Genomic DNA, 13,062 nt, shown 5'->3' with positions numbered 1-13,062 from the left:
CGAATCCCGAATCGACGCGGACAAAGACTGGGAAGAGCTTCACCGACGTGGAATGAGTTGTTCTCGCGGTCGTAAAATAACTTCTTAAATCATACCAACACCGTGGTTGTAATATTCTCTGATAAAAAATTCTAAAAAAGCACCAGAGCGATGAGACTCGTGGAGGTCTGGGCTCTATGTCCCTCCCATTGGATCAACAGAGAAGCAACGTTCCAAGGGGAGGGGAAGAGATTTCCCCTTTGCTGCTTGCACTGCTTGCCTTGCTGTAAAAAAAAAAAAAAAAAAAAAAAAAAAAAAAAAAAAAAAAAAAAAAAAAAAAAAAAAAAAAAAAAAAAAAAACTTGCTTGCTGCTAGCACTGCACACCATGCACTGCAGCATAGCATACATGCAGCACAACAGCAGCACGCTTTTTCCAAAAAAACGCCATATACTGCTTTGCTGCGCTGCTGCTAAAAGGCACTGCACATGAAGTCGCCGGAGGAATCGATCTAACTGATATTTTCTATAATAGCTCTTATCAAGGACAAGCGTTCATAGCCTTTAAGCTAGTGAGGTCAGAACCAACCAAGTCAGAATATGCCTCCCCTGAACATGCCAGTTCAGATCCTGAATCTGACCCTCCTGGGGTGCTCCTAGTTAAAATCCTGGAATCAGGAGATCTGGAGAAGACCAGGTCTCTTTCTATAAATGAGGAGGAGGAGGCGGGAGGAAGGAGGAAGGAAGGAAGGAAAAAGGAAAAGGAAGGAAGGAAAAAGGAAGGAAAGGGAAAAGGAAGGGAAGGAAGGAAGAAGGAAGGAAGGAAGGAAGGAAGGAAGGAAGGAAGGAAGGGACTCAGCCGTGATGTGCCCAGTTAGCGAGTCCCCATCCGTCCCCAGGGAGGGCGGGGCAGAGGGCTGCCCCCCACATGGTGGGTGTGTATTCCCCACGTCAGCGTGCAGCACAGGCCTCGGGATGCTTGCTCCAGTCAAGGGGCTGGGGGACCGCCCCGGGGGCCGAGGGTGGGCCCTCGTCAGGCCCCCTGGATGGAAAAGCAGAGCACAGACTGGCTGCAGTCTCGCGGGCCCGGGGGGCCCCGGGGGCCAGGCCTTTCCCATGGAGCTGACAGCGCCTACTGTGACTCCTTGCTCATTTGGAATTCGCTGCCAATCCTTACGTCCAACAGGAAAAACAAACTATCTGCCTGGAGAAAATTTTCTCCCTGTTTCTTGGACCATAGCATTTAACATATGCTTATTTCAGAAATGATAGTCAATTTGCCACGGTTTTCAAAAAGTGCAGCAATAGTCTTGCCAACAATGGGGAAAGAAGATGAGAGGAAAAGTGGAAATCGAGTTGCTAAAAGATGATGATTGAACTTTTTATGGTAAAAAACATATATATGTTTCTGAATATGTTGTTCTTCCTCAACCCCCTAAGGAGATTGAGAGAATCTATATCATCTAAGAACTAAAATTTTCCAGTTGGAAGACACGCTAGCGTTGATATCTTTCTCCTGCTTTTACTTATGACAACTAGGCCTTTACTATGTCTCTTTGTTAAAAGGGTCCCAAGCCACGAGACGTTAGACTGTTTTCATAAGCATCCAGATCCCCGGTGGGGACACCAAGGGGGAAACTCTGGGTGAGACACGGCTCAGCGACCAGGAGCTCAGCCGCTCCCGTCTGCCTGTTCCCAGCAGCAGGCCGCGTGGTCAGCAGAGGGGCTGAGCATCACACCGACCCGGGTGCCACCTCGGCTCTGTCACTCCTGGAGGGGCCTTAGGCAGGTCCCTGCACTGCCGTGTCACGGGCCATCGTGAACGCAAGGTGACGGGAGGGCCGCGTGCAGCGGGCGCATAAAGCATCCGTGGTGCACAGCCAACAACGAGAGAGAAGCTATTACAGTCTGAGAAAACGAAACCCAAAGCGATGACTTCGTCCCGGGTTACACTGAGCTAAAGCCAGGGGACACGCGCCTGGACGGCGGGAACCTGCAGAGATTAACGACTTCGGGTTTTTGTCGCGAGGCCGTGGAACGCAACGCCACGGGCTGGTCTCTCCGTTTTGTTACAGAGCTGTGGACAAAGGCTGGCAAACAGTGACCAGAAACGACCTCGAGCATGAACGTTAGACACACGGCAGGCGAGGGTCCTTTCTCGTCACATTTATCCCTACTCTACCTTTTCACCAATCAGGTAGCTTGCGTATCACACCCTCTCCTGGAGACGCTATTTGAAGCACCATGGTTAGTTGCTATGTCACCTTTAACCTTGAGACTACCTCGTTTGTTTACGTGTTTTAGAAAATTCTATTATGCACTGTATGCTTATAGAAAATTGAGTGTTAAAAATATTTAATCCATTAATACTGACTGTATTGATCCTGTTATAATGAACTCAACCAGTATAAGCACTGTTCGGATCCTCTTGGAGTTAGAAAAAATCACTCCTTTTCCTTCTTGAATCAATAATGGCACAAAGAAACCGTACACCATCATTAAAACAAAAGCCTACGTAACACGGACCGCAGAAAGGTGACCCGTGCTCTAGATGCTGTTATCACCACTGGAGCCTCCGCCGCCGTGGCGACGCTGGCCGGGCAGCTCCTCGGAGTTGTCCCTCCTGTCTCCAGAGGCGACTGCCCTCGTGCGGCTCTGCCTGGCCGCCGTACCGCCTACCCCGGGGGCCTGCCAACCCGCGGGGCTCCGGCTGTCCCCCTCGGCGTGTCCGGCCCCAGCCCAGTTCCGGTGAAGTCCACACACGGTCCCCAAGAGAGAGGAGGGAAGTGCCCGCCTTCCAGTCGCCGCCGGGCCTGCCTGGGGCTCCCTCGTGTCCCGCCAGGCCCTACGTGGTGCGTGTCAGTACCCACTTCTCAGCAGGGGAATGGCGGCCCCGCGAGGTGAGGGTCTGCCCGCCCCCAGCGCCAGCTCGCTGCACCCCGCCTCGCCGCCCGCGAGCCGTTCGTGACCTTCCCTTCTCGTCGGTGCTGTGGCACATGGCGAAGACGCTGACGAGGGAAAGCTGCTGCTGTCGGCTTGCGGTGATTGAGCTTGCGTTCCCGGCCAGGCGGCACATGACTCATTTCGCTAAAATCAATATCGTTACACTCATCCTCTGGGAAGTATTCAGCCAGCTGTAAATTTAACCACCCTGACTCAAAGCTAACGAGGAAAGGAGCTCACCAACTTTCACGTCGACCTCCCCGCATCGGAAGCAGGGCCGTGCTGGCATGCGGGGTGGCGCCCTGAAGGACTAGGGTGACTCAGATGTGCCTGCGCCTGCATGTCCCCTAGGGATGGGGGGTGTCAGCCAGCAGCCCCCTCTGTGTAGAATCGGGACGATGAAACCCACCTGAAGGGGCTGTGAGAAGTAGAGATCCTGGAGCGGGGACGACACGGTCCCCACAAACGACGGTCCCGCCAACGGGAGCCGCGGCGGCAGGAATAGGAGCGGAGGCTGCACTGACCCCTTCACGTCAAGATCACGAACTGCCGCTGCTGTCAAGGATCTGGACGAGGCTGAATTACCCCGAGTGCTTTTAAAGAAACAACTTTTCAACTTGCAGACAAGGTGTGTCGCCAAGGTTTACCCCGAGTTTTCCTGAGACCCGGAACCCAGCCCTGGGACAGCAAACACGCTGTGACCGCGTCCGGACTCCAGGCTGTCTCACCCGCTTACCTGAAGGGCGCCAAACTGCAGTGCCATCGCGACTAAACACACGCAGGTAGGACATCGCCACGGTGCGACCACGGCAGAGGATGAAATGGTGCCCAGACTAAAAGCCCCCGTGTTCCTCCAGGGGGCTGGCGGGAGCTTAGCTAGGAGTCGGTGGTGAGACACACGTGCAGACACGCGGAAGCCTCTGGCACGCTCCGGGGGTGAGACGCGGGCAGGGAGGGTGGCTCGCTGAAGTTTAGGGACGTCTGGCTTCATAGCCATAACTCGGGTCGGCGTCTCATCCCAAAGCTGTATGGGGAGGGGAGGAAAGGAGGCTGGGACTGGACAGAAAGACCTCCAAGGGAAAGAGGAAGTGTGTGTCCGGGCCGAGGAGGCTGCGGCCCAGGAGAACAGACACGGTCCTAAGAGGCCGGGAGAGGCCGGTGAGGGAGCCATGGGGCCGGAGATGACAGGGGACGCAGGAGCCGGTGGGGTCCCACCCGCCTCAGTGCGGGAGGACGGCCAGGCGGGCAGCTGCTCACTGGGCGAGGAGGCACTGGAGGGGCGGCAGCTCAGACCTCGCTGGGCTACGAGACCCTCGGGGCCTCCGTGTCTGGATGCAGTGGCGAAACCCCTAGGACCGAAGGAGCGAGCACACGCACCTCGCTGTGCCATCCGGAGCTCGGCGCATGTGCAGCCACGAGAGGCCCGTGTCACAGCCGGCACTTGGTATGTCCTTGCCTCCAGGTCTCCAGAGGCACCTGGAGGACACCTAACCAAGTCGCTCTGAGATGTGCGGTGCCAGAAAGCTGATAATGAAGAAGCTCCGGCCCCCTCCAAGGCCTGGCGGGGCCGGCACCCCTCTCAGGCCTAGCCCAGAGGGGAGCGCCTTCTGAGGCCCCTCCTCCAACGCCCTGCGAGGCCCTGGCGCTCTCCGCCACGGTTTTAATTCAGATGCTGCTCACCCGTCCTGGGCCTTCAAAACCTCCAGGGCTGACGTTTCTCCCGCTGGAGCGGCGGCTGTCAAAGCCAGAGAAGCATCCTTCAGCTGGTCACTTAATCAGAGGGATCACTCAGGATCCTTGTGGGTGCACTTCCCCGCCACCCCGAGGCCTGAGTCATCCTCTGCAGGGGGTGAGAGCCAAGTGGGCTCCCCAGGAGTCGGCTTAAGCAAACTGTCCTCAGCAAGAAAACAGATGTGGTGAGGGCACCGAGCGTCAAAGGCAAAGCCTCTGCCAGTCACACGGGCGGGAGCTGGATCCCAGCTCTGCTGTCTCTGGCTGCGTGGCCTCAAGCAAGTCACCAAACACGCTATGCCTCGGTGTCTGGGTCGATGAGCTGGGGATACAAACACTCCCCTCACAGGCTGCTGTGGAGACTAAACACATAATAAGCAAAGGGCCTAACATCCATTTCATTTCAGCTTGATAGAGGCCAGGCAGTGCGCTGGGGGCCAGGGCCACACAGCCCAAGGCCTGGCCCGCAGTGGATACTCAGCCAATTTGCCACCCCGTTTCCTTGTAGGATTCCTGTGCTGGGGGCCCAGCAAAAGCTAGGGAGGGACCAGAAGACATGTCTTGGAAAATAAGAGAGATGGTCACTTATGGGTCCAGGCCCAGCTGGCCACTCATTTCCACGAACCATGACCCCCACTAAAAGATACAGGGACACCTAGAGCAGGAGAAGCCAGCAAAGGGCTGCAGGCAGTGGGGTCCACGTAAAGGGGACGCCCACCCCAAAGAAAAGGCACGTGCCATCCCATCACGAGGAGGGAGCTGCTGCCCCACTGCCAGGCCATTTTGTCACGGAGAAGTGAAACCTGGAGGAGCTGGGAGAACCCTGAAATGGTGACTCTCCGCCAGTGTGCCCCAGACCCACACATGGTACCAAGAGCCACACCAGCAAGCCAGCCCAGGGGAACACGGGGGGCTTTAGGAACTGAGCCCCGAGGGATGCCCCATTCGGGGAGATGGCCCAGCACCCTCAGGACACTCAGCAGGAACAGGCCATTAGTTTCCACTTTCTGAAGGGCCTTGCGGGGCAGTGACAGAGGAGGAGGCCCCTGGCTGAGTGCCCGCCATGTGCGGGCCTCGTGCAGAGCACCTCTGCACACCTGACCCCAGCGAGCCCCTCAGCAGCCCCGCGGGCCTGTCCCGCTGGCCCCTCTGCCAGGCGCGGAGGCAGATGGGGCACGCGGCTCGGGAGGTAGAAGGGCCACACCTGCTCTCCGTGCTCCCCCATCACGCTCCCCCATCACACCCAGCATCCCGGGGCTGGGCCAGGGGGCACTGCACGTGTGTCCCGGCCGGGCAGGGCCTGCGTCAGGAGAGCTGGCCATGCACAGGAAGGACAAGGTCCTGGAGGCTCCAGGGAGGGCGAGAACCGCCTCTGCTACCTCAGGGGCCTGAGCGGCCAGGCTGGGGTGACTGCCTGGGGGGCTGGACTCTGCAAGAACCGGCACCACGGGCCCCTGAGATTCTGAGGAGACTGGCCGATTTCCTACACGGGAGGCTGACTTGCAAAGCAGGCGACACTCAGACCCTGGCAGTCGGCTGGCGTTCCCTGAGGCCACCACAGCCTGATGCACCCGAGACACTTTGTTAGTAAGACTGCAGACTGAAACGGCGGCCTCCAAAATAATTAATCTGCGAGCGGATGTTATTTAAGTGTTGATTCATGGTTGTTCTATAAGCCAACGGCCCGTCAGAACTATAAATTAACGAGATAAACTGTCGCCGGCCCTCCACATTTCGGGCCGGGTATCGATGCTGTAGAATCCACAGATTTCTAACTGTATTGATTGAGGACACTGGGATAAATGGCCTTGGCGCCAAATTCCCGTTAACGACAATGGGCACCGGGTGACTAATCCCCAAAGCACCGTGGTGAGAACGCCCTCCCTGTACTGCTTCCCCTGGCAGGGAGTTCTAATTAGATGAAGTGGAAAAGCCGAATCACCCAGGGCGGAAAGAGGCAGATCGAGTAAAGAGGGAGAGCAGACTCGGTGACGATAAAGGAGATGTCGAACGAGGCCAGAGCCCCAAGGGCTGCACAGCCCACCCAGCCTCTGCGGAAGAGAGCATCCCACCCAGCCTCTGCGGAAGAGAGCATCCCACACAGCCTGGGTGAGTGGAGGGGACGCCGGTACGAGACTCAGACACGGCTGGCGCTGCCACCCCAACCACAGTGGCCCCCAATGGGGTTCACCATCAGCAAGGGCCAGCCTCAGCTCTGTCTCGTCCGGGAGCCCTGGGCAGACGCTGGACACACAGAGACCACCAGGACAGGCCCCATCTTCCAGGAGCTCGCATACTAGCCAGGGAGACGGACATGGACATCCACGGGTCCCTCGGCAGGAGAGGCCCCGTCTAGGGCCGGAGGGCTTCGCCCAGGGTGAGGTCCGAACCCCTCAGCCTTACTCCCCAAGGGACAAAAGGCGTCCAACACGCTCAGCACTGCAGCCCCAGCGCCAGGCCCCACACACAGGAAGTGCTCAGTGGTCAGTGCGGAACAAATGGACATGGGTCTCCCATGGGTGAACCGGGTGGCATCCACCATTCCCGGCAGGGGGCGGCGTGGGAAAGTCCCCAGCACCTCCCCTACTGACGGCAAGGCTCCGGGTAGGGCCACGCCTGCCCCCTGCCCTCCGACACCCCACAGCTGACGGCACGCACCGGGGCCCGGCCAGCTGTCCTCCGGCCCAGCTCCGCCACCGCCCCCAGCGGCCCCCGCCCTCCTCCGGCTCTCCACCTGCCTCGGCCACACCTAACCGCTGCCAACCGGGGCGACCTGCCCAGAGTGCAAATCCAGCCCCGGTTCTCTCCTGCTCCAACCCGGGCAGCGGCCCCCTACTGCCACCTGCTGTGGCAGTCCCCAACTCGTCAGGCAAGGGGACTCTGCATGTGTAAAAACTTCAGGCATACCACACACTCACCACACTCACACTCACACTCCTCCCTCCTCCACCTCACACACACTCCCCCACTCACACACACACTCACACACTCTCTTTACCTCACACTCACACACACTCCTCACACTCACCACACTCACACTCTACACACAAGCTGGGTGTCTAGTTAAAAAGCTCTGTTGACAGCAGACAGACCATGACAAAGGGCCACGGGAAACCCACTGTCTTCAGACAAACTTGTCTGATGACCTCTCATGCAACATCGCCCGCATGAGAAAAGCTTTACTCCGCTCCAGGGACAGGCCGGCGGGCAGCACAGAGACCCATGGGCGCTCGTGACCCTGGAGTGGGGGGCAGTGTGTGAAAACGGGATTCTGGAGGCACCAGCCTCAAAGGGGACCAAATGAGACCCCGTATGTAAGTCGGTAGAAGAAGGCCGGGCACGTAGTGGGTACTCGGTGACAGTACCTGCTACCGTCATCGCTGACCCAACTGTCGCTGTCACCAAGCGGCACCAAACTCCCTGAGCCTTGGCTGCCCCATCGGCCCTGTGGGGCTCGTGGCAAGGCCACCAATGGTGAGGGAAACGCTTTGTGGGAAGAATACCACCATGCCCCCGGCCCTGCGGAGCGGGCTCAGGACCCGCAGTTACACGTGCGGCTCTAACGCCCACGTGACACGCACCCCCGGGGAGGCCCTGCGCAAGTGCCTCGCCCCTGTGAGCCGCAGTCTCCTCCCCTGTAAAATGGGGGCCACAGTGGCTGCGGCAGGCCGAGGCGAGGGCTGACGTGGCGTGTGCAAAGCCTGTGGCACAGCACCGGCCGCTGGCACGGCCATCGGTCTCGTCACCTCCCCTGCCGGGAGCGCACGGAGCTCAGTCAGAGGAGCTGCGAGGCTGCCCCCCACCGCCCGGGACACGAGGACACTCGAGGTGGGAAACGAACCCCACGCTTTTCCCAAACCAGGCGCCGCCTCCCCTCCCGCGTCTCCTCCGAGCTGCGGGGAGGCGCCCGGCGGCCCGACCCACAGTTGCCACCCTGCTCGCCAGGCCCCAGGGAGAGGCACAGGCCCCGGCACCACCACTGCCAGGCCAGGTGGGCAGGGGCTGCCCGAGGGCTCAGGGGATCCCCCAGAGGCTGGCGTGCACCCCGGCCTCTCTCCTGGCCTGACAGTGGCACCCAGCAGAAGAGTGACCCAGGAAGAGGCCAGGGAGGAGGGGGCGGTGGCCTGGGAGTCAGGCGGAGGTCTGACCGCAGCTCCTCCGCACTCCGGGCTCTGTCCTCACCTGGAACCGCGGGCACGAACTGCTCGGGGCTGCAGCTGGGTCGGGGGCGAGCAGGGCCCACTGCACGGAATGCCCAGGGACGGACAGTCCCTTCCGCTGACTGCCTCCCTCCTCCCCACTCGTCCAGAGCCCCTCGGGTTGGCCCCGGTGGCTCCGTCCCAGCCAAACGCCTTTCCGGCGTGGGCACAAAGGCAGAGACCTCACACGCGCCTTGCGAGCTGGAATCGTTCCTTGCAGCCTTTCAACGATAATGAATTGACAGGAATTCTAAACCAATTCTGACCAAAGGACACTGTGATAAAGCTAAATCTATTTCAGTACAAATTACATGTCAGAAATTGATTGAAACCTCTCTATCCAGCCTCACCTCCTGGGGCCGAGACAACCTTGGGGCTCTGTCCTCTGGGCATGCTGGCACAGGCCCACTACAAGCCCTCTGCGGAGACGCTGGGTTCCAGAGCCTTCCTGAGGCCCCTCGCTGCCCTGAGACCAGATGCAGAGCCCCCAGAACAGCTTCCCAATGAGAAAGCTGACTCAGGTCCCAGCTCTGCAGAAGGGGCGCCTGGGGTGCCGACGCAGAGGAACACACCTGTTTCCAGGTCGGTCAGGTGCAGGGCACAGTCAAAGCCGCCACTGAGGACACGCTGGCCGCAGGGAGACCACCGGGCGGCCCGCACCGCCTCGCTGTGCAGGGTGTAGGTCTGTAGGCAGCTCCCCAAGTCCACAGCGTCCCACACCTACGAGGCAAACACAGCGCCAGACATGAGAAATTGGGGGGCTGATCTCTGGGGCTCAGCTCGGCCTCTCTGCACGGAGAAAAGGGTCTCACCATGGAACTGGATTCCCTTTATTTTACCATCGAAACACAACCTAGATGTTAAACTCTTCCTTGTAGAAATGCAAAGGTCTTGTAGAGAGACTGGCGAGGTGAGGGGGAACTTTTCCCAGAGACTTTTCTGGGGTTTGCGGGGTCATAAGGAAACGACACGTCCTGTGTCCCGCCGCCCCACCCACACTCACTGTTCAGCCCACCTGGCCTGCATCTCGGAATCTGTCCTCTGAGACGGGACTGTCTCAGCCCTGCAGCGGGCACCGCACCTGGCCAGGCTCTCTCCGCAGGTCATGCTTTAAGACTAAGATCCAAAAGAGAAGCACCACACCTGAGCTTATAACCAGGCAAAGAGCGAATGTCCACCCGAGAGGCAGGCTGTCCTTTCTTCTACGGGGGAAGGCACTGTTCTTCGTTCCCACCCTGGTTTTCCTTCGGGGAATGAGGCCCGTGGCAGAAAGCCCCACGTGCATGGGAGCACTGGGTTCGGCTTGTCACCAGCTCTCCCAGGAAACTGCCCCCCACCACCACACAGTCCGGGAACAGGACGGAAAGCACGCAGCTGGCCCAGGGCCTGGCGCACGCAGGTGCCCAGCAGTGCTGGTCTCTACCCGCACCGTCGCTGCATGAAGGAGATGCCCTCAGCTACCACAGGGGTGGCTCGGAGGACTGAACACGAGAAGCAGGAAGAGCACCTGCAGCCAGGACGTGGGCGTCGGAGCCAAGCGCCCTCCATGCTGCTGGCCAGCCGTGTGGCCTGGCTGGGCAGCTTGGCCCTCTGGGCCTCGGTCTGCTCCCCCTGCGCCGGGACAGGAAGGGCCCCGCCCACGGGCTGGCCCGAGCGCGCAGCCGGCGGGCCTGCTTCTCCAGCAGCAGGGTTCCCTGACAGCTTCGCCACGGCACCGGGAGCCCGAGCTTCGCTTCCCCAATAAGGAAGACGTAAAGTGTGCCCATGGATCCTACAGACAACCGTCCCTTTCACGATGAGCAAGTTCCTTCTCAAGACTCTCAGAGTGCAAAGGATCAGAGTTCCGAAAGCGTGGTTCCTGGGCGTGTGCGTGTCTACGTGTAAGGAAGCGAGAGGTCGAGACAGGCCTTCCTAGAATGTCAAGGGAGCTCGGCCCCTTTCTTCCTTACGAGGGGTCAACAGCTGGGGTCTCAAACTGAAAAACCGAGGAGAGCAGCATTTCCCTTTAGAAACCTGGACAGAAATAACGGACGCAGCAGCCAGAGGCTTCGCAGTGGCGCGGGACCCGCAGTAGCAGGCGAGCTGCAGGGCACTGCTGTTTTCTTCAAAACTCGGTAAAAGTGTGACTTGAACGGAAAGAATAAAGTAAAATTAATGATTCAGAGCCACAGAGTTAACATGGCTAAGCAGTGAAACTCATGGAGTTCACAGGTCACACTGCTTATGCGTAGTATGATGCCACCGAGGTTTTAAAAACGCACGACACACCACCGCACGCCCCTTAGGATGGCTTCCATCAAAAGAAGAACTGCCGGTGAGGATGTGGAGAAACGGGGGCCCTGTGCACTGCTGGAGGGGACGCAAAACGGCCCAGCCACTGTGGGAAACAGCACGGCTCAAAAAGTTAAACATAAAAGCGCCATGGGATCCAGGAACGCCACTTGTGTGTGTACACCCAAAGGAACTGAAGGCAGGGTCTCAAAGAGGTATGTGCACATCAGTGACCACAGCTGCACCGTTCACAACAGCCAAAGGGGCACGCAGCCCAGTGCCCACCGACAGATGAACAGATAAACAAAATGTGGTCCCTCCACACAACAGAATATTATGCAGCCTTACGAAGGAAGGACATTCCGACGCCTGCTACAACACGGATGAGCCTGGAGGACGGTATGCTACGTGGAACGAGCCAGTCACAAAGACACAAAGAGTGTATAATTCCACTATGTGAGCTCCCTAGAGCCGTTGAAATCATAGACAGAATGCAGAGCGGTGGTTACCAGCAGCTGGGGGACGGGAGGATGGGGAGTTGCTTAATGGGAAACAGAGTTTCAGTTTTGCAAAATGAAAAAGTTCTGTAGGCGGACGGTGGTGACGGTCACACAACGTGAACGTACTGAGTGCTACTGCACTTTAAAATGGTTAAGATGGTAAATTTTACGTTATATGTATTTCAACACAATTTTTAAAACGCGTGAAACAAAACTATGGTGTTTATTTGTGCATCTGTAGCAAGACTATAAAACATGCATGGAGATGGTGGTCATTCCCGGGAATGGAGGGAGGAAGGAGGCGGCAGGGTTGGGGAGGGGGGGGCAGTTGGGGGAGGGGGCCGGGAACAATGCTGTATTTACTCTAAAGAGAGGCGGCAGGGACGTGAATGAACATGAATACGCTCTGAAGCAAATATACCTAAATGTTTCCATCTATTAAACTCATTCATTTATGCGTTCATTCAGCAAATATTTCCTGAGTACTTACAATTAGCCAGGCATCGTTCGGTAATAAACAACGAAGACAAAAACCCCTGCCTCCAAAGGGGTTATACAAGGAGAATCCACATAGCACATAAGTGATTAAGACTGACACTCCTAAAAGCAAGCAGGAAAGGGTCTACGAGGCCCGGAGAAGGGGCTGAAATGACGGCCGGGAAGGTCTCTCGGAGGAGATGACTTTGAAGGCAGACCCGAAGGGGTGGGGAAGCCCTCCAGGCAGGAGCAGGGCCACAGGGAGGGGAGTGGGAGGCAAGGGAGACGGAGAGGAGCCCCTGCAAGCACCCAGGGGACAGAGGAGCAAGGCCTGGGCCGGTGGGGGCAGCAGAGAAGTGGCCTCCTTGGAAAGTAGACCTTGGCTTAGAGGTAAGGAGCGGGCAAGAGGAAGTCTGCGACAACTCCCTAGGTGTGGGCCGGGACACAAGACTAAAGGAGCTGCAGGACTTTAAGAACGCGCGACACACCACCGCACACCCCTTAGGATGGGGGGCGCAAGTTTGGGGGCCACCAGGAGCTCATTTTCTGAGCAACAGAGACCAGGTAGCTGGACACGTTGAGCAGTGCGGTCCAGGATGGAGGCTGAGCTTAGGGAGTGACTGACACAGCAAGTGTTTCAGTCACGAGCCGAGAGCACAGGTATAGACAGAGCAGAGAGAAGGCCCAGCGTCCCAGGGGGGAAGGGAGGGGCCGAGGAGAAACCGGGAGTCTGTGACAGGTGGCAGAGGTGGGAGGGACCCAGAAGAGGCCAGGCCGGAAGCCGGGACAGAGACCGACTGGGCCCAACGCTGCAGAGCTGGGAACGGACCCCGGCTCTACAGTCTGAGTGCTGGGGACACAGGTGTCTTATGTTACTTTCTATACTTCTCGTTATGTTTAAAAGGATTTCATAATTTATAATGTTAGTGAAGAGGACGGAGAGGGGAAAAAAAGGAAGGGAGAG

General features: G+C 58.1%; 1 protein-coding gene across 4 annotated transcripts in view; it reads right to left on the bottom strand.

The window, feature by feature from the left end:
- WDR25 (WD repeat domain 25) overlaps positions 1 to 13,062 on the bottom strand; it is a 121,368-nt gene that overhangs the window by 39,725 nt on the left and 68,581 nt on the right. For all 4 annotated transcript variants that reach the window (XM_039884210.1, XM_039884211.1, XM_039884212.1 and 1 more), the window contains one exon: positions 9,423 to 9,570. In XM_039884210.1, the coding sequence (XP_039740144.1) occupies positions 9,423 to 9,570 (148 nt within the window). The remainder of the gene's footprint in view (positions 1 to 9,422; positions 9,571 to 13,062) is intronic.

This window comes from Pteropus medius, unplaced genomic scaffold, assembly GCF_902729225.1.
Source record: "Pteropus medius unplaced genomic scaffold, Ma_sr-lr_union100, whole genome shotgun sequence".
NCBI lineage: Eukaryota > Metazoa > Chordata > Mammalia > Chiroptera > Pteropodidae > Pteropus > Pteropus medius.
Note: the sequence above shows the minus strand (reverse complement) of the source record. Positions and strands in the feature narration are given on the sequence as shown.